This window comes from Trypanosoma brucei, chromosome 4, assembly GCF_000210295.1.
Source record: "Trypanosoma brucei gambiense DAL972 chromosome 4, complete sequence".
In the NCBI taxonomy this organism is placed as follows: domain Eukaryota; phylum Euglenozoa; class Kinetoplastea; order Trypanosomatida; family Trypanosomatidae; genus Trypanosoma; species Trypanosoma brucei.
In genome coordinates, this window is record NC_026737.1 from 305,241 (window position 1) to 329,097 (window position 23,857).

A 23,857-nucleotide genomic window follows, 5' to 3' on the forward strand; every position below is an offset into this window, starting at 1 on the left:
GCCAGGCATCCCCAAGATGACAATACGATCCATGGCGATCACGGGCACGGGGGCGAATTTCCACTCCACCCCCGCCCCACACGATACCTCCATTTACGACCGCTGCGGAGGGGCCCAAGTGTACCGCGTGTCCACGGCTGCAGTCACACTTTGGTCCAGTAAAACCATTTAGGGTTTACCCCTTCCCAACAATATAACAAGTATTCACTAACTTTACCCCCTCCCTTCCTTTTTTTTTTCGGGGAAAGGAACGAGAGAGAGAGAGAGAGCTGCCTAATTAGTACCGCGAGTCGTTCCCCCCTCCCGAAGCACCCTTCTCTTGCGATACCGTGTTTTACCTCGTCTTTTATTTTTCCCTTATTCCAATATTGGGGTCCCATTTATCAAGCACACCTTATGCACGCGCAGTGATATGCGCGCTAGGGGAAACAAATATCATCATCCCCATTGGACGGACGTGCGCTAATTTCACCCGGCCACGGCTCCGGAAGAGTTCCATGCGTGAGTCTTCGGCAGCACCTCAGTAATCAACCAGTTCGAAAAGGCGACGACTGTTGTCGCCATCTTTCCTTCTTTCCACATGTATTTGTGTGCGTGCACGCGTTTGAGTCCTGCACAGCGACGTGGGGATGTGACCGCCCGGTTTTTCACTTGGTGAGACACGATACCAAATGATTCAAAAAAGAAAAACCAGCGCGGGGTCTGGGCAGTGATCACAATTAGCATGCACGTTCAGGCCACAACTCACTTCATCCGCGCGTTGGACAAAATGTAAGTGTCCAATAGGCGTATAAGGTAGATTGGAATCACAATCGCAAGAGAAATCACAAACACTTGCCACGCACAGCTCCACGAAAATAAATAATCTTGATCAATCATATCTGGAAGAAGCAAAACTGCCAATAGAAAAGTGACAATCGAGAAGCATTCGGCTGCCACAAAGTAGTAAAGGTGCTTTCGGCGCTGTGTCCACAGGATTCTGAGATGCAGAGTGCCCGCTACAATGACGAGTTCGGTCAGAAGCAGTGTTGTGTACGCCACAGTTGTGATCTGAAACATTTCCTTACCAAATAGAGCGAGAGCAAGATATATCATCGTGCCGCCCTGGAACACAGAGATCCACAACCACTGCAGGTACGAGCGCGTATTCATTGACCGGGACTTCAATAGTTCTTTGTACAATTGTGGAAATTCACGAACATCACCTTCCTTCACATCCTCATCGAGGACCAAGGCAAACACAGGAGCCATCGTAAAAATGGTGGAATATCCCATAAGAAGATACCCATTGAAGACGGACATGGAGGTGCCAGCGAAAAGTAGCGAATAAAAGGCCTGCACAACTGAATAGGCCATACCTCTGTGTATCACGAACTGGCTCATATTGCACGTGCGTCGGTAAGAGCTTCGACCATGCCACATAATGAGTCGCACGCAGTGTGAAAACTTTGCAATGGAGAAGTCCGCCGCCATACTGGCCTGCTTTCCTTCAACGCCTTCAACACCAATGCCCACATCCGCAGCAAGTATCATCCCTACGTCGTTTCCACCATCACCAATGGCCGCTGTGCGTATGTTCCTCGATGTAAACTTTTTCATAGTCCGTACAACCTCTGCTTTTTGCGTAGGAGAGCAGCGGGATACGATGACAGAGTAGGCTAATCGTGCCACCCGCACAAAGGTTTTTGATGTGGCTTTGGTGAGACACATGGAGAGGCGACCGCCATCCAACACAAGCGTCCAAGGTACGTCGAGAGGTGCATCGTTCATCGAATTATAGTATTGAAGATAGAGGGAATCCAAATATCTCTGAGTTTCCTCCTCAGTGCGGCATGACATCACCTCGATCTTGCCGTGCCGTGGAATCAGACGAGTGGCTCGGCCAATTGTAATCGCCGTTTCCACCTTGTCTCCCGTCAGAACCCACACTTTGATGCCACCCATTCCCAGTGTCTCGAGCGATGTAGTAACATCGTCCTGTAGTTCATCTTCCACGCCTGTCACACCAATCAGTTTCATATCGCGTTCAATAAGAGCCATGGCCGCGTCCAGTAAACTGTCCCGTGCCTCGCTCAAGTCCGCATTTGCCTCATCGTACCGCGCGAGGAAAGTGTCCACTTGTTCCTTTGTCAGCTGCCGTTGGGCAAAGACGAGCGTTCGAAGGCCAACCTGTGCAAACTCTTGGCAACTCTCCTCTAGCCAACTGGAAGATCTAACCACAGAGGTCATCTTAAAGTCCGCGCCCTTCATGAAATATTTGTACACACCGTCAGAATTTGCTCCGCATGAAACGCTCTCGCTGTCAACCTTTTCACGCAGAATGATTCCCATGCACTTGCGCTCAGAGGTAAATGGGAACGTTTTGATTATGTCATAATGTACCAACCTCCCACCCGGTGTGGTAAACTGCATGCAGGTGACGTCCCGGTGGGTGAGGGTGACGCCCAGCGACCTGCAGAAGTTGACAAAGGCGACTTCATCCGGCGAAGATGCCTGATACTGAAGGCAACCATCTTCCACCACCGGCGTTACGTTGTGGCACAGGACAAGAGAGACAATGGCCTCACCAACCGAGGTCACGTCCCGTGTGAAGTTTCGCTGCGTCGAGTGACTGTTTATTTTACCGCTGTCCACTGTATTGGTCCCTCTGGGAACATAATTCTCCCCAAAGTACGCGGCTATGCTGCTCTGGAAGCGATCTACTTCGTGGTAATTCAGCACCGTATCACTGCCCACCTGGATAAAGCGAAAGTTCATGATGTTCTTCGTCAGTGTCCCAGTCTTATCAGCGAAAAGATACTGCAGCCTCCCAAGTTCCTCCGGTATGTTTGTGTTACGCGCAACTGTGCCGGGTATTTTGTCATCTTTCCCAATAACATACGCATACCAAATACGTCCCACATCCACGTTCACCCGCATAGAAATGGGTATTATGCTCGACAGAAGAATGAGGAACCGGAAGAACATAGTCAGCCAACTTCCCTCGAAGTGCTGTTGCACCACAAGCAGAAACGATATCAGTACCAACACAGAAAGACACAACACACCGAGGTAATTTAGTTCATGCTCAATGAGTCCAACCTTTGTGGAGTGCTTGGAACGGTTCATTGCGCTGCGTGTATCGACCCCTGTATGCAGCACAGCGACGGCAAGTGTGCCTGAGGCCACCACGCAGTGGGCCCAAAGTGTATTTTGCAATGAGATAGCCTCTGACTCTTTCCCGGGGATGTCAAACGCGCCAACAAACTTGTAGATATCCTTGTGCAGGGGTTCGCATCGTATGTTCGCCCGCAACTGGCTGAGAGAAACATTATTGAGTGTCTGAGTCCCCTTCAGCGCGTAACGTAACTTCCAGTCGGTCTCACCATCCATCTGGTCGGTTCGAATGAAACACGTCCCGCATGCCTCGGATGTTCGAAGCAACACACAATCAGCGGGGATGCGCTGTCCATGGTGCAGAATAAGTATATCTCCCACCTGGACCTCGGCCGCAGTTATGACGCTAACTTCACCATTGAGCAGCAGCTTTTCCACTTTCTCCTCGTTGATTGTTTTGTCTCTTTGATAACGCTGGATGTCGTCCACTGCATCCTTAATGAGCGAGAGAATCACCACCAATGCGAGTGGAGAGATGTACGTGAAAAGGAAACCAACCTTCAACGCATCCACAAACTGTGTAAGGGTTAGGAACAAATAGAAGCTGTTGAAGAACGGCCTAAACTGGTGGAACAGAGAGAGTGGCAAGAAGGTGATAATGGAGTACCGGCGGTTATTGACCGCATTCCGAGGATAGCCTGCCGCAGTCCAAACATGCGGCGCACACCCCAGGGGAATTGTTCGTGGTTCGCCCTCGCATGCTGTCTCCATGTTGAGCCATCGCTTGATGACCATCCGCTGGCTGCGCTTTTTGATTGGTGGAACCGGGCATGGTGTTACCTCTTCCATTGTACTCATGGAACAACAGCTATCGTTCTCTACTTCTGGCATTGGTATGTCTTCACCATTGTATTTAGGAAGATGCGCACCAACAGGGTATGATACCCGACCATATTGTGAAAGAAAAACAAACAAAGTGTGTGGGAAAAGTGCCGAGTAGTAGAGATATCAAAGCTTTCGGTATGCACCCACAAAAGAAAGTACGCATACGTAAGTGACGGTGAGAATTTTTCAAGGTCAAAAACGATCCAATTCTCCAACGACGGGGGGGGGGGGAAATGACAAAAGCACGAAAGACGTCAGCTGCTTCAGGAGTGCGTGAAAAGCGATCCATATCAACTCCTCAATTACTTGTGAAGTCCTTCGGGTTCCTCTTCCTCCTCAACCACATCACCTCCCGTTGGGGCGGAGAGCTTAGTGAACTCGCTAAACTTCACCTTACTATAGTTTGGTGAGATAAGCGCTATGTATCCCTCAGCTGTGGGCGCATCCAGGAGCAAGTTGGGGTGCTGTTGAAGTACCGAATTCAACTCCAGGACAAAACCATCAACACATGCAGGGATGTGGTAGACGGTGCCGTCCGACATCGTGATGATGCATATTTTCGTGTCGACTTGACACACCGCAGCTTGTTTTTTCCGCTTACCGACAACATGAATGCTTCCTGACGACAGTTGTGAGTTTCCCCGACCCGAGCCAAACACAACGGAGGCTACATTCGTTTCCACAGCCCCGGCGCTACTCTTGGCAGCCCTAACCACTCTATGGGTTTCATCAAGGCACAATACGCATATGCCGTTGCTGTGAACCAACAGCCGGCAGTTGTTGCCCTCAACGCCTTTGCAGTTCTTCACAACGTACTGATGGTAGTATCGCTCGGTGAAGTAATCAAAGGTCGACGGCTTGGGGGCTGCTGCACAAGCCACTCCGACGGGGTTCATCAACTTGATCCAAGCAACAAACGCCAAACGAACAACATAAAATGAGAAAAACGTGGGAAAGAAGGATGGAAGAACAAAACGGGTGATGCCGTGGTAAAAACCAACGGCTTCTACAAACTACGGGCTATGTATATGCAAACATGCGGCGCAAAAAAAAAAAAAATTGTTCCGTCGTGTGGAGAAGGGAGCCCCGTATTGATGAACTGTGACCTTAACCCCAGTAGACGTAAAAGGGGTTGAATCGATATCAAACTGAAGGTGACCGGTGAGTTGCTGAGCCTAGAAACTAACTCCACTGAAGCTCATCACCTCTGTAAGTGTCTCTTGAACGCCTCTCGCTTCTTCGCCACCGCGTTGCTGTAGGCATCCCGGTACGTTTTGTTCCGCTCATCCGTTATGTCCACCTCCACTACCTTGTAGCGGAAATTGAAGGGCACTCGACCTCCCGCCAAATTACTTAGTCGCCTTGCAAGACGATAGCGTTGTTTGTTAGACGCTCCGCGGTTCCTCAGTTGCTCCAACTCAAGTGGTGCCAGTCTGCGGTGCTTTTTGTGTGTTTCTCCAGGCTCTTTTCTTGATGCGGCGTCAGGGTTTACGGCATCAAATTGCTCAAACAGGGATCCAAGCGTAGACGCTTCAGCCATGCGAACACCAATGGGAACAACGGAGTGCTCCGACTCGTACATGTCCATTAGTTTCATTTGATCTTGTGCTGATTTCTCCTCATTTTCTGTGAGGTTAACTGGTAGTAGAGCACTGACTGAACCCTCTGAATTCTTCCCACTATCCTCGTCATCACCAAGCATATCAAGCCATGAAACACCACCTTCCCGTACCTCCTCTCCACACAGTGTATGTAGATAAGCAGAATCAGCCGCTTTTACAGATCCCTCTCCCGCACCTGTCACCCGCCGAGGCGCGGCAGGGAAGTTCAACTTGGGCTCAAAGTCCAAACCTACGCATAAATTCGGATTGTCATCGACAAGTCCCCCCTCTCCGATCACAGCGCCCTCCGGTGGTTCCGATGACAAGACGTTTACTTGACCTGCGAACAAAGAAGCAACTTCGTCGTGACGCAAACGTTGTACGAGATGCGCATCGTCCGTGCACAGCACAACGTTGGTTTCTTTTGGGGCAATCGCGCGTACCATTGCCAATACCAGGAGCAGGTGATCATTATCAGATCCTGCGCTATCAACTGCACCTGTGACAATTTGGGACAGCAGACATTCACTGAAGTGCAGTACTCTCCGCTTCACATTTCCCTTGTCATTAAGTAGAAGGGCGTAGAGGCTGCGCAGTCGCTGTGATGCAATAAACTGATCTTCTTTTCCTACCTCCTGCAGCGCCTCATCGTATGACACTACCTCTCCGTCTGGCGCATCGAGCACCGAGGATATTTGGCGGAGACAGCAGTAAGGTACTAATACAAGCGAATGTCTTCCATTTTCCTCTTCATTCAACGAGCCTAAGCCAAGAAAAGCTTCACTGGACTCCACAAAAGAGGAATCCAGCAGATAAATTGTGTGGTATCCGAGCAACTTACGTGCCAGCGAGGTGATATCCGTTGCGACCGCGTCACTGGGCGGTAACGCATAGCCATCGAAGTGCTGACAGGAACCCACTAAGCTAATGTCAAGCTTCGGCATATGTTGCGTGATCTCATCCAGTGCTCTCTCAACCTCCGCCTCACCGGTGCAATTGCGGTAATGCCTCGCAACAGCAATACGGAAGACTTCATCGAAAACCACCACATCTTCAGAGGGATAACTAACGGCACCCTTCGCCCCAACCAGCAACTCTTGTACCCTCACAGGCCCCAAACCCTCCATGAGAATCCGGTAGAGCTCTACCCCGTTCAGTGCGTTGCGGTAGTGAAAAAATTCCGCATAGTTGAACTTCCAGTACAGCTCAACCTCCCTCGTTACGTCGTAATCCTCGTCAATTTTACACCTCTCCTCGATACTCTTCAGTCCCTCCTTCAACAAATTTAACTGTTCCTCGGATGACCCCTCGCTGCGCACAATCATCACCGCCCGCGTTAGGTCTAGAACGCGCAACTTTGCGTTTTCCATGCGCCGCAACGTGCGAAGCGCTAGTGAGGGTTGAGTGGCCGATAAGGCGACTATTAGATAATGATACAACTCAGCTGTAACACCACCCTCCTCCACAAGCACTCTACGAAAGGCCACCGCCGCCGGGTCTGCATAGTGACGCCAAATGTCTCGCTCACCCGAGCGATGCTTTGTTGCGCTCGTCTGTTCCTTCTCTGCTGTGATCCGCTGCCTATACTCATTTACTAGCGCCACAACTCCCTTCACATCGCCGGTCCACGCCGTCCGCTCAAGATCAGCGACGAAACTTGGGTGCAGAAGCGAGTCGCGAAGGCGTGGCTGAACGAGTGTGGGAGCCTCCCACGGAACTGCTGCTTCCATGTGCGGAAATATGGTGTGGCGACTGACGGTTGGCCACGAGGTTGCACCGGGCACAACCTGTGGCGTGTTGGGGAGGTTGTCGATGAACTGGAGGAGTTCCGGTTTGGCAGTGGGCTCAATCCGTAACTTCAGCGCCTTGAATGCTGCAAAAAGTCCTTCCAACTCCTGTTGCTCCTCGCTGGTGGTTGGTTGAAAGTGTGCCATGGCAGTTTGACCCGTCACATCGTTCTTCACTGGCGAGCAGTAGCGACCCAAATATGCCTCCCAAACCCCCTCCGTCATATCCTCCGTGATTTCGTCACTTGGTGACGCGGCTGCGATGTGCAACAGCCATGTGTAGTGTGATAGTGGGAACGATTGACCAGCTTCAACGAGGTACTGCTGCCAGCGGAACGCCGCCGTTACATCTCTGCCCAAGGCGCAAAGTCGAAAGAACTCCTGATAACTTTCCTTCCCTACCTTGTGGCTGTGTACCATGAACTGAAAGACATGTTGAGCGTACATGTATGCCTTCCTCTTGGGTACTGGCCGCCGCTCCAGTTGCACAACCGCCGTGCACCATGACAGCAACCTGGCGCAGTGGTAGTCACTCAAGAGGTGACGGTGCTGATGAAGCTTAAAGGCCATGTACCACGGTCGCGGCTCGCGGTACAACTGTCGTCGTAATGTCTCAAGGTTTTGACTGGCACTCCATGCGCGGAATATGTCCCTGTGGTGCGCCCGAACCTTCACACCGCCCCACATAAGTGTATATGTACTTATATACACCGAGCCGCCTGCAACAACCAAAACCAGATAGAGGAAAGTGAAAAAAAAAGGCAGTAGGGAAAATAACCATTCCAATTCAGAAACGTAATAAAACACACGTATTACAGGTACGTGAAGAATAATAGAGTGGGAATGTTGATCCTCTCCCTCGTTCAGCTAAGCGAGTTTCCCTATTACCAGGGGAAAGAGTTCATTATGTAAATATAGATCGACAGATATATAGTACATTCCTTCTCCTTTCTTCCATCTCTCTCTCCCTCACTTTTTTTTTTTCGCCTTCCCTACCTTTTTCTTACCCGTTTGACATACAAACTCGCCTATACAATTAATGTTAATGTCGCTATAAGGAATAAACTCTCATGTCTTACGTCTGGTAACTTTCGCCGACTGCTTGCTTTCCTTCGTACCAGCAAACGCAACCATTCATCAAAGGAGAGAAAAAAAAAACACAAAAGAAAAAAAGAAAAAAAGGCATCTCTACTGTTGCCAACATCATCATCAGCAGCAGCAGCTTCCCGTAGGGACAAAACGCGGCAGCAGCGACAGTCATCGAAGTACCCACAAAAAAAAAAAAAAAGAGAGCACCAACCATAAAAACACAAGAAAACGAAACAAGGAATTGCCTATGCGCTTATTGGGCCCCCCTTTCTTCACTTTCCCACAACGCACCGCAGACGGACGAACGAATGGGGAAGAGAATCACCAGTTCGCACAGCAACCACAACACGGTAATAAAAGTTTAACAAACTAACGAACAAGCGCTAGTGCGCACATTTTGTTGGTTTGACATTTTCAACGCAATCGTTCTTTATCCACTTTTCTTTTTGAAGGAAAAAATTATGGGGGAAAACCGCAGCGAAAGAAGTTGCTGACTAAATTCATATGGGCAGCGTACCTTGGGCCTCCTTAGGGTTTCACAGTGTTGAGAGAGTGGGGAAGAAGGGAAAAAAAAAACAAAAAAGAAACGGAGCCAACCAAACCAAACCAACGGTCATTCGGGAAACGGAATGAATGGGACGCAGTGAAAAAAACATATTCACACACACACACACACACACAATATATATATATATATATGTGCAAGTGTAAATGTAGGGGGAATGGATGAAAGAAGGAAGAGGAAAAGGAATAGAACTATCAGATGATGGGAAGGGAGAGAAGGTGAGTGGGCTGAGTCTTGATACTGCAACGTACGAAAATACCGTCGAAACACTGACAAGAGGGCAAGGCAAAAAAAAAAAGAAAGAAAAACAAAACAAACAAGCATGAAAATTAGTCTGAATATAAAACACCACTCTCCTGTATCTTCCCTCTATCCTTCCTCCTTCAAATCCTGACTAAAGGCACTGAACGGACGCCATATACGAGTATATATATATATATATATATATATATAAACGCATAAACACATAACTACAAACGTATATAAATAAATATATATATATATATATTATCCTTCCCATTCCCCATCTTTTTACCTCTCACATTATCAGTCCCCCGCCTGTCACCCTCGTCATTCATATCCGTTTCGTCTGATGTTGGCGGCACCACTTTCTTTTCTTTTTTTTCTTCCTCACCATTTTAACAACATAAATATTATCACTCAAATGTGTCTTACGACTACATCTTAAAAGGCTGATATCACCACTCACTATTTCCTTTTCACCCACATCATATCTCTGCATTTATAAATATATTTACATAGATACAATGTGTTTAATAACAGGTCGTTTCCTCTTCTGTATTATCGTATCATACCCCGACTTGTAGACTTTTCACTGCATCGCTAACGTTACATGCGCCCACCAAAGAGTAAAAAAAAAAGTTAAGTGATGGAAAGGAGAAAAAGGGGTGCGTGTGTGTAGAAAAACTCGTTTTTTTTCCTCCGTGTAATTTGTTATTTCTCTTTTTCTATTGGTATAGTAATTTATTATTTCCTTTCCTTTCTCTCTTTATCTTTTTTCCCTATTCTCCGCTTCAGCTGCATTTTCATATCCCTTCCCACGTCTTCGCCTTCGTCTTTATGTTTTCTTTCTTCTTACCTCCACGCATGCATATATCTCCACTTCTCATTTCATTTCTTCGACGACCGTCGACAGCAGCAACACAAGAATATAAAGTAAAAAAGTGACGGTACAAAAAAATTCATGTGAACAAGAAAAGCAACAAACGGAAAAGTGAAGCGAAGGGAACGAAGGATACACATGATGGACACCACGTTGTGTGAACCGGTCCCCCCCGCCCACACACAAAAAAATACCAAAACACGCACACCTTTTCATCCTTCTGGCCCACTGGCGGGTAATAATCATGACGACGATGATAGTAATGATGTTGATGACAAAGGTTTACTATTTCCTCTTTTCATTTTCCTGTTCCTTCCCCTTATTATTATTAATATTTTTTTTTTCTCTCCTCAACTTTCCTCACACGCCTTTACATCTTTAAAGGGGCCCATTAGCGGCACCATTTTCAATTCTTTCCCCTCCTTCGCACTACGATCCACGCCACCACACCGATGAGGCCGGCCACCATTGTTGTGACAACGAGTCCAGCCCGACTTACAGACCGCGCGTTAACCGACCCGTCCGCTGGGGGAAGTTCGCCTGCGCTAATCATCTGTTCAATACTCGCACGCAATGTCTCCTGCATGGGTGTAAACTTCATGCCCAGCTCAGTCGTTGCTTTGCGCGTGTCCAAGCACTTCCTGACGCCTAACGTACGCCACAGAAAGCGTATGCTCACCTGTGAATGCGTCGCTCCAATGATGAGTGTCATGAGCGTGTTGGCTGTGCGCGTCGGTGGGGTGAGGTGCGGGTATTCATTTCTGATGAGCTTCCCAATCTCTGCGAAACTAAAGCACCCGCCGGAGACTATGACCCTCTGATCTTTCACCTCCTGACACTCTAGTGCCCGGACGTGGGCTTCAGCAACATCCCGTACGTCCACAAAATTCCAGTGCAAGTTTGGTGCGTATGGGAAGTACGACGAGGCGGTGGCTAAATGTTGTATTCTCTTCATGGCATCACTAACCTCTTCAGTGCGGCTAGGGCCTATTGTAATGGACGGGAGGATCACCACTAACTCCACCCCCAGCATCTGCTTCAATCTCCATGCTTCCTTTTCAAAATATATACGAGCATAAGGAATGGGATCGGTATCGTTTGTTGCGACACTGTTCCAACAGGACTCGTCGAAGGCGCCGGACGGTGGCTCGGGATCCGTGACGTGAAAGACGGACGATGCGGCACCGTGTATCACCACTCGCTTTACCGTTGATTTACCAGCCTGCCGAATGGCGTTGAAGAGCGCCTGGACAGCACTTAGGTGAAACTCAACCGTGTCCTTATCAGTAGAGCTAACGGGACATCCGCAGTGGATGACATACTTGCAACCCCGCAGAGCGTCACGCAGCGAATTTGTATTAGTCATATCCGCCTCGAATATAGAAAGTCGTTGCTCGTGGTCGCGACCCACGGAGGAAAGTGCCGCTTGCTGCTGTGGTGTTAGGGCACCACTCCCGGTGATGCGCACGCTGTAACCTGCCTCAAGCGCCTTGTTGACAACGTGGCTGGACACGTAACCGACACCACCAACAATCAGAACGACTGTCTTGCTTCGGAGGCTTTTGGCGCGTTCCTTCTCGGTTTCAGATGACAACTGGCTAAGGATTGTCGAAACCGTAGCTCCGGGGGCAATCTTCGGTTGCTGCTGCTGGCCTTGTTGACCTGCGCGGTGAGGGCTCCCCCGCGTTCCATTTGACAGCGCAACGTCTTCATCGGAGAGAATCTCACCACACGCTGCGTTAAGGTCTAACGTGCTGCCTGAGAACACTTTATGCAGTGTGTGAGCGCAAGGCTGAGGCCGCACTGGTTGCCCATCCTCGGTGAAATAATCAGCTCCGGGGCCCAGTACATGTGGCTGCTTCACTAAGTTGAAGTCCCGGACTGTCTCCATATGCTCGAGGGAAAGACAGCTGCCGGAGAATACACGAAGCATGTTTGACGTTCTTTCTAGAAATTGCCTTTTTTTTAATTGTTATTACCCCTCTTATTCACTTTGTTAGAATATATATATATATGTATTTGTTCTTATTCTTATTCTTGTTCCTTTAACTTTACTTTCGTGATACCTTCTTGACTCTTCTCCTTTGAAGCGGGATTCCTCCTTTTGTTAGAGAAAATTCAAGAAAGTATTTATTCGCTTTCGTTACCTTCCCACCGCACACAGATGAAGGAGGCGTGCGAATAATTAAAAACCGAGTGGAGACCGTCGACTTGGTGTGCCCGTTACTTTCTCCGCTGCTTACACTTTTTCCCCCTTTCCCTACTCTTTAAGGCGAAACTTCTTCCCGTTATGTGGCACCCGTTCTCACACTAGTCGATACAATAAGTATGTGTATATTTATTTAAATATGCAAAACAGTTTTGAAACTGAAGTAATTTCACTGCCAATTCCTTCCTTTTTTTTTTCTTCCCCCGTCTTTCTCGTTCTCCTTCACGCTTTCCGACTCGTGCCCTTCTCCAAATATGTTTCTTTTTCTGTGGGCGATGAACGTATAAAGGCTGTCAGGCGCAGAAGAAACGTCACTCAGTAAGACGAAAGAGAGCAAAGTGGTGACGGAGTGAAAGAGTTGGGGTTGTGTAAACTAAATAAATTAAATTAAACAAATTGATGTTTCTCTACCTTTTTTTTTTAACCGTATCGCGCCTCCCCCTTGTCACACACGCACCTCCTACGCTGGTGGTACCTAAACACGTATCGACTTGTAGCAAATTACTCTGATAAAGCCCCGAAACAAAACAGAGCGTAACAAAAAAAAGGAAAAGGAAAAGAAGTTTAAATATGAAGTACTGAGCAGTGAAAGTCAAGACGTATGTGTGCATACAATGCATCTCACCGAACGCATAGGGAAAAGGAAAAGTTATTGGTTACGGCAAAGTAAGCAACCGCCAGCATGTCAAAAAATGTGAGCTACACTCAACTGATAACTTATAAGGCTTGCATGTTTATGTGTGTGTGTGATCATATACAAGTACGTGCGTATGTACATGCGTATATATAAAGAAAAAAAACAGTGTAAGCCAGTGGAAGGGCAGCACAAGGAGAAAATGAACGTAGGAGGAGGATCAGATCACTCGCTGCGCGCAACGTAAGAGAAAAAAAAGTGATTGTAAACTGTAACCTCCTTCCACAGTCTTCACCCCTCCCCCCCACCTCCCCCTAATTCAACACCGCTTCGAACTGCTTTGCATTCCTTGCATTTCTTCCCTTCCCTCACATTCCTGTCCCGTAATCGCCTCCGTTCGGAAGCAATAATGGGATTTGAGTAAAACAACGTGCAGGAGAGAAGAAATGTGTAGCCGCACAAAAATAAGGGCCCCCCATTGGTGAGACACAAAAACCAATCGACGGGAAGTTGCAAACGAGCTTAAAGCGAAAAGCAAACATCCATTAAAAAAAAAAGTGAAGAGAAAACTAGTCAATCACTTGCAGCATCTTCGCGTTTGCTTCTCTCCACCTCCACCTCCATCCCCACCCTCACCTCTCTTTATCTCTTTCCTCTTTTCCATTACTTTATAATGCTCTCTGATTTCCCGACCCGTGGTGCCCCGGTCCAAACCTCTTGACTATGGTGAACTTCGATACACAAGTGAAAACTGTCAGTAATCAGCACCGGGAAAAAAAAGAAAACACGGTATATAAAGGTTGTGCAGGACAACGGAATAATATAAGTAACTGTTCATTCCTTTCCCAACTCACTCCCTCCCTTTTCCCCCTTTCCCCCTTCCTGTGGATTGTGCAAGGCTGAATTCACATTCACATCCACAAATACACTTATACACACTCACCTGCACTCACCTTATCGCCTTTCTCAGTGGCGGTAGTACACAACCTGCGAGTCGGCAGGCACGGGACGCCGGACGATGGCCCCCGACAGTCCGTGATTGCGCCCGCTCAAGCGGCTGCTCATCTGCAGTTGGTCCCTGCTAACTGTGGTGGCAATAGAAACCCCTACTTTCCTCTCCATGGTTTCGTTTGCGTGGCCTGGTGGGCTACCACCGAGAACGGCCATGGACCTTCCCGAGATAAGCTGTTCCGCATCTGCGGTTCGCTTCTCCAATCGGCAGAGTTCCTCGTTTAGACGCTCGTCAAGGGTATCCATGTAGCTGTTAGTGTCTGGAACCGACGTCGTGGAGCGGTTGTCCATGATTGACCCATCACCGAGAGACATACGCCTCCTCTTCAAATGCACTTCATCCAGCGAATTTAACAACGACTTTTCATCGAGGCTGTCTCCAAGGAAGGTCGAGCATGTCCCCCACTTGCGATCTGTGTTTGTAACAGCCGTACTGGCTGAATCACACTCCATACGGGGATGTACTCTCGGCGAGACACGACCACCGGAGCCGCTTGTTCGGGTACCGGATGCACACGCATTTGCCGCTGCCTCCGATTCCCCTTCATGCTCAATCGAGAGAACATCCATCGATGCGTTTAACGACCCGTTCAAAGCCAATGGCGCTTGAGTGTTTGGCAGAGCTGCGAGTATGGGACTGCACCGCACGGTTACAACGCGCTGCTGCTGCCTCGCGGCCGCCCAAATGAGCCTTGACCTCACAGGGTGTCGAAGCCGCTTCCAAGGTACGTTGGTGTAGATTGTGGGCAGTGGGACTATGCACTCCGATTCGCCTGGTGGCAAATAACATTGCGTTCCCTCATCCGCTTCCTGCACCACCGGTGGCCCCTTCACTGTTTCGCTTACGCAAATACGTGCCAGGACAACCTGCATCCACACTCGGTTCATGATTCCCACCTTATCACCAACTCGGAGGATGGTGGACTCGTTGCGACACAAAACGGTTGTTCGACTCTCCTCCACCGCCTGCAAACTGCTGCAGTTTCCCACGGTCTCCCGGCGGACGACCGTCAGGGGGTTCTCGCCAACGCACGTAAGTACAAGGCAGTAGGCGACCTGTGGGTGGATTGGCGTTGCAGCCGCATGATGAACATCTGCGCTGTCGAATGTTTCCTTCTCACTCGCCTCTACAGCAAATGTCATCACTCGTCGGGAACACCGGGGGTTGTTCCCAAGATGCCAGTAAAGTTCTGGCGAGTGCCTGCCTAAGACTGGCGCCTTAGCAGCAGACAGCGGAAACGGGAAGTCCACATGATGTTCATTTGGACGGCTGCTGATGTGTGCTAAAAAGCAACGCAGCTCCATTTCCTCCTGGGTGTCGAGTGGAAACAAAAGCAAAGTTACGTAAACAAGGAAAGGTTAAAGCAGAGGAAGACACGCACAGAAAAGTGGAAGGGAAGAGCCGGCGCAAAAGGGCACACGGGGATGCCGAGGGGAAGGGTGTGTGTAAACCGGTGCACGGCCCCAAACCAGAGAAATACAGTATATGACGATCTATGTGAATGAGTAAAGGAGAACGGTTACACGGTATAGAATAAGACCAAACTGAATACTAGCCACACCGTTATTATCACACAGGATAAGCAAAGTATATGACTGCAGTGGGGATGTGTGGTGTAGAGTGGCTACATAAAAGACAACAAAGATTAAATGCACACCCCTTCAAAAAACGAGAAGGGATCTTAGAAAGGAAATCCAAAGGTGCGGCAGGTTGGTAAGTTCCTCCCCATCCTCCACCGGAACATGAAAAAGGAACAAGTGTAATGCCAATACCGAATAAAATAGCTTCGCATCCAATGAAATGCACGCTCACACGCAACTGCCGTGCGGTTCATGTGCCGTCCCGCCGTCAACATTTGCGGTTTGCTGTCCCCTTTTCTCATGCGATAATTATAGACAATAATACATCTGTGTTCTGTGCCTTTATCCGATTTGGACATTTTGACCACGGAACCACCAGTAGCAACCAATGAGGGAGCATAACGGGCATGGGAGAAACGGATGTTTGCTCGTTCTCTCCTACCCAACTGGAACCCGCCACTACACCATACGACGGGGCTCCAGCCGAGAAAACTTCCACTTCTCTCTCCGCGCTGCAGCATCTTTCCCCCCTCTCTCAGCACAGTGCCCTCATATCGAGGCCCTAAGGTCAACCTCCCCATACATGCATTAAGTACACCGTGACACAACGGTAACTCTAGCTACCCACGGAACACCACCGTTGCTGTGTCAAGGAACGAGCGCATCAGTGTCATCTGTATTTTTCGTGCGTTGCCGCAATATTCTAATAAATTTTTTTACTAGTTCCATCACGTAAGCATTTACGTCCTGTGGATCTTTGGGTTCATTCGCCACAAAATCCCAATTTTTGTCGTGTTCCTCGCCGAACTCGACAAGTGAGTATCGAGCCCCTAGACACAACTGCATCCCAACCGTCCTATTCACCGTGCCCTTAACCAAGTAAGAGATTTTCTCAAAGCTCCTCTTCTCCTCCACGCGAAGGGTCTTAACCTGTCCGAGAACCAGCTTCTTTGACTGACGTTCTGCGACCACGCGTGGCTTTGCACTACCAACTTGCCGACCGTGACGACTGATGCTGCATTGGGAAGGCGCACGTTGAATTGGACATGACGGGTTGTTCGGTTCAGGAACGCTATTACTGGAGTCGGACTCAATGTAAAGCGAAGAGTCAACGAAGCCCAACGTGGCTGAAAAGAAAGTTGGAGCAATGACTGTGTAGATCCTTTCGTATGACTCTGCGAGAAACTCATCTTTCCACACCTTTTGTAGCATCATGACTGGGGTCCAACACGTGTCCAGTTCGTGAAGCAACACCAGAGCTCTTTGCAGACGCTTGAAGATGCTCCGCTGCACCTTTAGTACCCTACGACGTCTCCGTGGGAATTGCAGCTGCATTGTTTCTTTCAGGTCCTCCTCAACACTATCCAAAATACCACCAATATTGAACTCCGTCTCGTTTCGTAGATCGTCAAAGGCAACATACATTTCGCACTTCATCTTGAAGGCTATAGCGAAGGCAGTGAACCGGTTAATCTCTCCCAAAAGACGCACGCAACGGGCGCGAAGTTCCAAGTGGAGTTGGGCTTCCTCCTCCGTTTCCACTCCGATGGAGTTGATGAATGTCAAGGTATATTGTAACATCCATTCGGTGGCATAAATGGTGCTCGAGAGAGCCACAGTGAGTGGTACGATGTTGGAATATGCAAAATCCGCAACCTCCTCCGCACCTTCCAATGGTTCACTTCCCTCCGGTTGGATTGGGAGTAAAACTTTAACGGTCGGATCCCCCTTCTCCACTACCGTAAGAACAATGGTAAGTGCCTCCAAAACATCCTCGAAGGTGAATGGTGCACATCCCTCTCCGATCCGTTCCCTTGCAACCCGTATATTTTGGTCAAGCTGCTCAGCAACCTCTTGCAGCGTTTCAACCTGCACGTCAACGGTCGCGAAGTCCTTCATCACCGCAGATGGTGATGTTTCCAGAAGTGCGGCACCGTCCAGTGGTGGACAAGGTCGAGAGCCCCCATTATTACTGTTGACTTCGTCGCCCCCAGCCGATGGCTGTGCGTCTTCTTCGCACAACAGAGAAGGGTTTATTGTGGTTTGTGGTTTGTAAACACCCTTGTGCACACTCTGCCTCGCTGCTTCTCCAATGCCACAACCCAACATGATTCCTTCCACGTGGGATTGAAGTCGCAGCTTCCTTTGCTTCCGAATGGCTTCGTTTATGCCTGCCTCCGCCTCTTCACGGTTGTAACCATTCTTAAAATCACCGAACTCCATAAAGAAAGGTCGCTCAAAATTTAAGTCACTCATGGTGCAAAAATCGCGTAACAAAATCAACTTCCAATCCAATGCGCACCTAATTCACTCACTGGAGTAGTGAGGGACGGCTAACTAAAATAACAACGAGACAACAGAGTTAGGGGAAATTTTATGTGTGCGGAAGCAAATATCAAATGTGGAAGAGGAAATCATTACTTTCTCGTTACAAGGAATAGGATTTGCAATTGCTCAACATCCCCCTCCCGCATCAATGGTAACCCACTGGAAACTCACCCCCACACTGTGCACCTACGCGTGCACAAAGACACGCCACCACTTTACCAAACGGCAATGAGGCTGCAGCAACCGATCACAGTTCCAAATCCTTGGTTAGGAGGAACCAAAGCAGAATGGCAACCATGATCACGAACGAAACAACCGTGGTGGTGGTATCCCTTTGCTCGCCATCCATGGGGTTCTCAAAGTAAAACGTGAGGACGAATATTTCATCCTCGGGTTTAAGCATTATCTTGGTATCCTCAGGGCTAAGGTGCACCGTACAGTACTTACCGCGCAACCGCCAGTCCAACGCCTGCGTACCGTCACGACTGTTTGCACTGCTGACCAACTTTACCACTTTCGAAAATACGGTTTGATATACAATTTCCTCTGGAAGACAGGGTGCACACGCAAAGGGGTAAGCGATGACAATGGCCGGCAAATTCGTCAGCTGCCGAACTGACTTTGTTGTCCAACGAATTTCAAGCTGGATCTCATTCCCAACACCCCTCTCCGTTTCGTCCAGCACATCTGAAGCCCTTGAAGCTACAGCGTACAAAGTTCCACGCTCATCCTCCTCCTGCTCAGCCTTTCCTTCCATACCAGCTGCTGCGTCGAACACAGCGGGACAGAGAACCAATGGCCGCTCCGATGGTGGGCTGACAACGCGAACCAACTCCCACATCATGATCTTCTTGTTTATACGAGCGGAAAGTGACGTTAGAGTTCCATCACACGCACTAACCGGGAAAACAAAGGAAAAGCAACCCTCGGATGTATGTCCGATATGATACGTTGTCGTGAGGTGGTACACCAATGTCCTTTCCGTTGCCCTCATTCGCAGCTTGCATGCTGTGCAAGTCAACGGTGAACTAATGGTGTCTGCCCACGATCGCAGCCGCTCCGACACCTTCGGGTCGGTGGCATTTCCATTTCCGTTGGGTGTAACTGACTCGCTGTTACTCTTAACAGCGTACAAACCTGAGAGGAAAACATCCTTCCGACGCCCGACAACACCCACTGGTGAGTCTAAAGGCATTGGCGGCTGCCGCGCCAAGGTGCGTCAAAGCCCTGACTCACGTTGCAGAAGAAGTTTGCGTAGTTTAGATCAACCCAGTGTTTGTCAGCACCAGCAGCAATACATACGAAGTCACTTATTCGAGCCTCAAATGGGCTACTTTGCAGTTTTGTGCACGAAAGACGAGGTGGGAGGAGATATACACCAGTGAAGAAATGTGGGTCAATGAAAGTTTAATGCTTTCCCCTATGACAAAGACGCAGCAAACAAAATGTTTTGTGCAGCTGGATGACCGCCGTGAGAAGGTCGGGATTAATGAGTAGGGGAAAGAGGTAAAGAACGGCATCTCCTCCGAAGGATTCATCGGAATTCCGATTAGTTGTTCACAAAAAAATATGGACGGGTCCAAGATACGGCATCTAAATTTAATCCGTGGTCTCAGGCCGATACAAGGAAAGAACATTTCCTTGTCTGCGATCTTCTTCAAATAGTCCTGAGTAAAGCGGGTCTGACCTCAACCGAGAAAAACGCGTCCGATAAGTCATGCCTTGACTGATTGTACATGTAACAACGGCGAAAAATCCAGGATGTCGCCCTACACTGACGCGCACACAAGCACTCATCCATCTCAAGATCTCGTTGATTAAAACCACATTCCGATACTAGTTATCCGAGGCGGACTCACTCCCCTCATCATCACTTCCATCATCACTACCTGATTCCGAAACTGAGGAAGATGAAGAAGATGCTGCGTCTGATACCTTTGAGTGCGGTCTCGGAACACGGCATTTTACACATTCTGGGACGGACGTTGGGAGGAGTATGCTGCAGTTCGAGCAGAACCATAAAACCACATCCAGTTTGTGCGTAGGTGGTGTCCACTGCACCTCCCCCGTTTCACTGTTACAGTAGAAGACATGCTGCGTGGTGGAGTCAAAAAACTCATGCCATTCTTCGCTTTTGTGATCAAACTCACAATCGCGTGTATCATGCAGACCGCCGCAGTCTGAGCAGCGGTACTTCTTCACTTGACACTGCGCCGAGGAATGACCCCGCTGGGCGCATTTCCAGCACCCCTTCTCGCGGTCCATCAAGGGATAATCACGAGGGGAAAGTCGCAACCTCGGACAACTAACAGTCCAGTGATTCTTCGAGCAAATATGGCAGGCAAAAGAAGCGTGAACGGCAGGTATCGACGCTTTGGTTTGCGCTCTGTTGCGCCGGCGCCTCACGCCACGCTTCCTGCGGTTCAACCTCTTTGCCGGTGCGACACCGCGTTCTCCTCTTGACATTCCCGTGCTTCAGGAAGTGGAGAGCCCTAAACAGCGGCCACAGAGGCGGAAGACACTTCGATGAGGGCACGAGGGAAGTCTTATAACGTAAAGAAGAAAAGAAAAGTAAAAAGATGAGGGTACAAAACGCTTATGTGCGTGTGTGTGTGTGTGGAAAGCATCCAAATGGGAAGTTAACGAAGAGATGTATGGGCACTTTTGACTCGCATTTGTGCGCGGAAAATGCCAAGTCTTCGAGGCATGGAGCGGTGGCCACGTTGATTCCACACCACCAGCGCGGGCACAATATATGCGCTTCGCCCGCAGATTCCTTTGTGTTACAGGAAAAATAAAAAGGGAATGCGGATGCAAAGAACAGGTGTATGCGTCCTACTTGCCGTACTCTGTGGAGATAATTTGTTCACCTTTTCGGATGAGTTCATTCGTGATAATATCTTGTTGGTGAGCCACAGCCGCTGAGGGTACGTAATCCTCGGGTGGCGTACCACACGACAAACGCCACATTTTTTCTGCTTCGGAGTCCTTTCCACAGACAGGTGCCATTGCCTGCATACAAATCTCTTCACCTGCCCTGAGCGCCCTGGCGGGGACGACGTAAATCCACTTTCCGTCTTGCTCACACATGAAGTCGTACTGGTGATGTCGCGCAAAGTATGCAGCCATGCGTGTAGCAGACGATTGTTGGGACGTCCGCGCAACAACAAACGAATTTGTGTTCTTCCCCCCATGCGGAAATAAGTGCACCATTGGAATAATTCCAATTGAGCGTGTCGCCCCTATCACTAGCGGAGTGGAGTGCGATAAACAAATACTCACTGCCCACCTTAACTGAGCTCTGTCAACTTTACCCACAAGGGGACCACCGTTGATATAATTCCGTATCATCTGTAGAAGCACATCCGCCAGACCTGTAGCTTCTGCGTCTAGTACCACATCGTCTTCAAAGTATGGGGCGTTCTTCATGGACCGGACCCTTCCCAGAAGCTCAGCGAAGGCCCAGCGAGGATCAGTCAATGGGCTGCCTATAGAAGTTATGAGATCAGACACAATCATACCCAGTGAGTCAAAGAAGAACTGGCATATGTCCGCATCGCTTTGCTCTCCCGCATTCAACTTATTAAACTCCTTTTCCCTCTCCTCGTCCCGTAGATTATTCTCTGCCTCACTTGTATCTTTAAAACCGATGGCAAGTGCCTCTGGAATAGCGAAAAGCGGTGTTAACCGATCCACATCTTCGGTGACAACGAACGCGTGGTCACGATAGGGTGATGGTCGTCTATGAATGCGGACAGTCGGGTGGATAAAAATGTGTTGATCGTGACACCACATCATTAGTCGATAGTAATCATGTGCATCAGAGTACTGAGACAAGTGCTTCGCGTGATGAAGGTAAAGCGCACGACGGTGTGCAGCATGGAGGGCCATTTTGTTTTCGCTAGCGTTAAGCTGTGCGTTTTCGTCACCATCATCATTTTTGTTGTCACTCGCATCTTTCCCTTTGTGTTTCAAAACGCTTCCTTCAAGCGCCGGAAGCCATTGCACAAGGTTACTCACGCAACCTCCATTGCCGTTGGGTTTTAACGAGGGTTCCTCTTCCTTTCCCCCTCCGGTACCCTCCTGACGCTTACATGCCCTACTCCATAGTAACAAGGGTGACAGCATTCACCTAAAGATGTTATTGGGGGAACCGAGTGAAATCATCAGCAATAATGAAGCAAAGGGGTAATGTGCACAAGGGAAGAAAAGCAACACGCCATCTCTGTCGGTTGGGAAAATAAACTGCGGCCCGGCTCTCGTTACGTTATCCCGTAAGTTGCAGTACCCCCTTCCCCACATTTCACAAATGTAATGAAAGAAGATAAAACGGATAAATTATTACATGAGAACCGGAACATCTGGTAAACCCACAACAGAGCAAAAAACAACAGAACGGGTCAAGCGGCGCAAAGGGTTTCTGCAACGACGAGCCCACACACTTCACAATCACCGCTTGCCCACTGTCAGTCAGCCACAGCTATGGAGGGTGTGACTGCAGCGCTTAGTGCATTTGGCTCCACCCCTCCTTCTTAAAAAGTTCTTTCGCCTCCAATTGACGGACTTCCCAGTCTTCCAGCTCGGTTTCCGTGTAGGTGTGGTGCCTTTTTCCCTCCTCCGCATCTTTAGCCAACCGCGCTTGCGCGAAGTGGGCTTTAATGTCGAACTCTTTCACCAGTAACCGGCACGAGGGAACAGTACTAATGATCTGCTTGCGAAACTTTTCATCCAAAACATAACGGTTGCTTTCTACCACAACATTATGCTTTTCGCTGATATGCCTCACAATCGCATTAATCATAGCAGCACACAGTTCGTCTTCTTTGGAGAAGTCATCAAACTTTCCTGTAATTTCTACCCTCAACTCATCTTCATCGACAATGCGGCACGAGTCATCACACCGCCCCTTGTATTGTTTCAACCACGTTGACTTTCCGCTACCAGGCATGCCCACAAGGAGGATAACTTTAGGGTCGGACCTCTTGCGCTCCTTGTGCTTTCCACGACCACTGTTTTTACCATTTCCACTTCCACTTCCACTTCTCCTTCGACTGCGGCGCTCCTTCTTTGCCCGTGATCTCGGGTAATAGCGACGCACTGCATATGCGATCAACAGATTCAATAAGATGACGAAAAGCGAAAAGAGAATTCCTCCTACGAGAAACCGGCGGGTCCTCGGCACCAAAACGCCGCCTAAAACACCATTTTCTTTCATTTGTGCGGTATATATTCGCTTATTCGTGAGTGTTTCCCCTACCCTTTTGATTTCCCTCCTGACCCCTTTTTTGCCTCTCTTAACACCCTCGGGCTCTGATAAGTAACAACAGATCGTAATAGAATCTTTCCCGTGCAAACAATTTCATAACCGTTTCCACACGGGCAGAGGGACCGAATCACCTCGCAGGCAGAGTAAGAAAACAAAACAAAAAGAGCGTTCGTAATGGAAAGATACAAAATAAATAGCAATGAAGTGGGGATACAATGTGTGAGCACGCAAGTGGTGCATACATCACATTTTGCACCGCGAACGAAAGGAGTTAAACCGCAAATGCCCTTCATGCGTGTCTTGCAGCCATAACGACACGAAGCTGTTGAAATATATCTTGTCTTTTCCCTCGTTCCGGTCCCCCTAGACTTTCCACGGACGTGCGTGGGGAAAAGGTATGGAAGGGGGGTAATGCCAAAGACTACCTCACGATGATAACGTGGGTAACGTATGAAAGTGATTGAAGAAAAGAAAAACAGACACACGAACACGCACCCAAACAGGGACGAAAGAAGGATGCATTAATTATTTCTATTACAGAGGTGAAGATGCAGAACGCGGAAATGTACCGCCCTTTTTTTTCTTCCGTCCCACCCCTTTCCACCATGGAACGGTACAGGTGGCAGTGCAGGGTCACGAAGCGCATTTTGTTTTGCTTAAAGACCAACTCTTAGTTCTAACC

General features: G+C 48.8%; 12 protein-coding genes across 12 annotated transcripts; all 12 read right to left on the minus strand.

Moving 5' to 3' along the window:
- Positions 1-744: 744 nt before the first annotated feature.
- Positions 745-3,987, minus strand: TbgDal_IV1360 (phospholipid-translocating ATPase, putative; the record flags this gene model as incomplete). Its single annotated transcript, XM_011774419.1, has 1 exon — positions 745-3,987. One exon carries the CDS (start codon positions 3,985-3,987, stop codon positions 745-747), a length of 3,243 nt encoding a protein of 1,080 aa, XP_011772721.1.
- A 296-nt stretch (positions 3,988-4,283) lies between these two features.
- On the minus strand, positions 4,284-4,877 carry TbgDal_IV1370 (hypothetical protein, conserved; the record flags this gene model as incomplete). Its single annotated transcript, XM_011774420.1, has 1 exon — positions 4,284-4,877. One exon carries the CDS (start codon positions 4,875-4,877, stop codon positions 4,284-4,286), a length of 594 nt encoding a protein of 197 aa, XP_011772722.1.
- Positions 4,878-5,182: 305 nt separating this feature from the next.
- Positions 5,183-8,056, minus strand: TbgDal_IV1380 (hypothetical protein, conserved; the record flags this gene model as incomplete). Its single annotated transcript, XM_011774421.1, has 1 exon — positions 5,183-8,056. The coding sequence occupies one exon, from the start codon at positions 8,054-8,056 to the stop codon at positions 5,183-5,185; it is 2,874 nt and encodes a 957-aa protein (XP_011772723.1).
- A 2,496-nt stretch (positions 8,057-10,552) lies between these two features.
- On the minus strand, positions 10,553-12,079 carry TbgDal_IV1390 (hypothetical protein, conserved; the record flags this gene model as incomplete). The annotated part of the gene is made up of 1 exon (XM_011774422.1): positions 10,553-12,079. One exon carries the CDS (start codon positions 12,077-12,079, stop codon positions 10,553-10,555), a length of 1,527 nt encoding a protein of 508 aa, XP_011772724.1.
- Positions 12,080-13,955: 1,876 nt separating this feature from the next.
- Positions 13,956-15,305, minus strand: TbgDal_IV1400 (hypothetical protein, conserved; the record flags this gene model as incomplete). Its single annotated transcript, XM_011774423.1, has 1 exon — positions 13,956-15,305. The coding sequence occupies one exon, from the start codon at positions 15,303-15,305 to the stop codon at positions 13,956-13,958; it is 1,350 nt and encodes a 449-aa protein (XP_011772725.1).
- A 377-nt stretch (positions 15,306-15,682) lies between these two features.
- Positions 15,683-16,162, minus strand: TbgDal_IV1410 (T. brucei spp.-specific protein; the record flags this gene model as incomplete). Its single annotated transcript, XM_011774424.1, has 1 exon — positions 15,683-16,162. The coding sequence occupies one exon, from the start codon at positions 16,160-16,162 to the stop codon at positions 15,683-15,685; it is 480 nt and encodes a 159-aa protein (XP_011772726.1).
- A 67-nt stretch (positions 16,163-16,229) lies between these two features.
- TbgDal_IV1420 (hypothetical protein, conserved) lies at positions 16,230-17,837 on the minus strand (the record flags this gene model as incomplete). Its single annotated transcript, XM_011774425.1, has 1 exon — positions 16,230-17,837. The coding sequence occupies one exon, from the start codon at positions 17,835-17,837 to the stop codon at positions 16,230-16,232; it is 1,608 nt and encodes a 535-aa protein (XP_011772727.1).
- Positions 17,838-18,156: 319 nt separating this feature from the next.
- On the minus strand, positions 18,157-19,104 carry TbgDal_IV1430 (hypothetical protein, conserved; the record flags this gene model as incomplete). The annotated part of the gene is made up of 1 exon (XM_011774426.1): positions 18,157-19,104. One exon carries the CDS (start codon positions 19,102-19,104, stop codon positions 18,157-18,159), a length of 948 nt encoding a protein of 315 aa, XP_011772728.1.
- A 641-nt stretch (positions 19,105-19,745) lies between these two features.
- TbgDal_IV1440 (hypothetical protein, conserved) lies at positions 19,746-20,375 on the minus strand (the record flags this gene model as incomplete). Its single annotated transcript, XM_011774427.1, has 1 exon — positions 19,746-20,375. One exon carries the CDS (start codon positions 20,373-20,375, stop codon positions 19,746-19,748), a length of 630 nt encoding a protein of 209 aa, XP_011772729.1.
- Positions 20,376-20,744: 369 nt separating this feature from the next.
- Positions 20,745-22,037, minus strand: TbgDal_IV1450 (hypothetical protein, conserved; the record flags this gene model as incomplete). Its single annotated transcript, XM_011774428.1, has 1 exon — positions 20,745-22,037. One exon carries the CDS (start codon positions 22,035-22,037, stop codon positions 20,745-20,747), a length of 1,293 nt encoding a protein of 430 aa, XP_011772730.1.
- A 376-nt stretch (positions 22,038-22,413) lies between these two features.
- TbgDal_IV1460 (hypothetical protein, conserved) lies at positions 22,414-23,124 on the minus strand (the record flags this gene model as incomplete). The annotated part of the gene is made up of 1 exon (XM_011774429.1): positions 22,414-23,124. One exon carries the CDS (start codon positions 23,122-23,124, stop codon positions 22,414-22,416), a length of 711 nt encoding a protein of 236 aa, XP_011772731.1.
- Positions 23,125-23,162: 38 nt separating this feature from the next.
- Positions 23,163-23,468, minus strand: TbgDal_IV1470 (hypothetical protein, unlikely; the record flags this gene model as incomplete). The annotated part of the gene is made up of 1 exon (XM_011774430.1): positions 23,163-23,468. The coding sequence occupies one exon, from the start codon at positions 23,466-23,468 to the stop codon at positions 23,163-23,165; it is 306 nt and encodes a 101-aa protein (XP_011772732.1).
- Between the last annotated feature and the right edge of the window lie 389 nt (positions 23,469-23,857).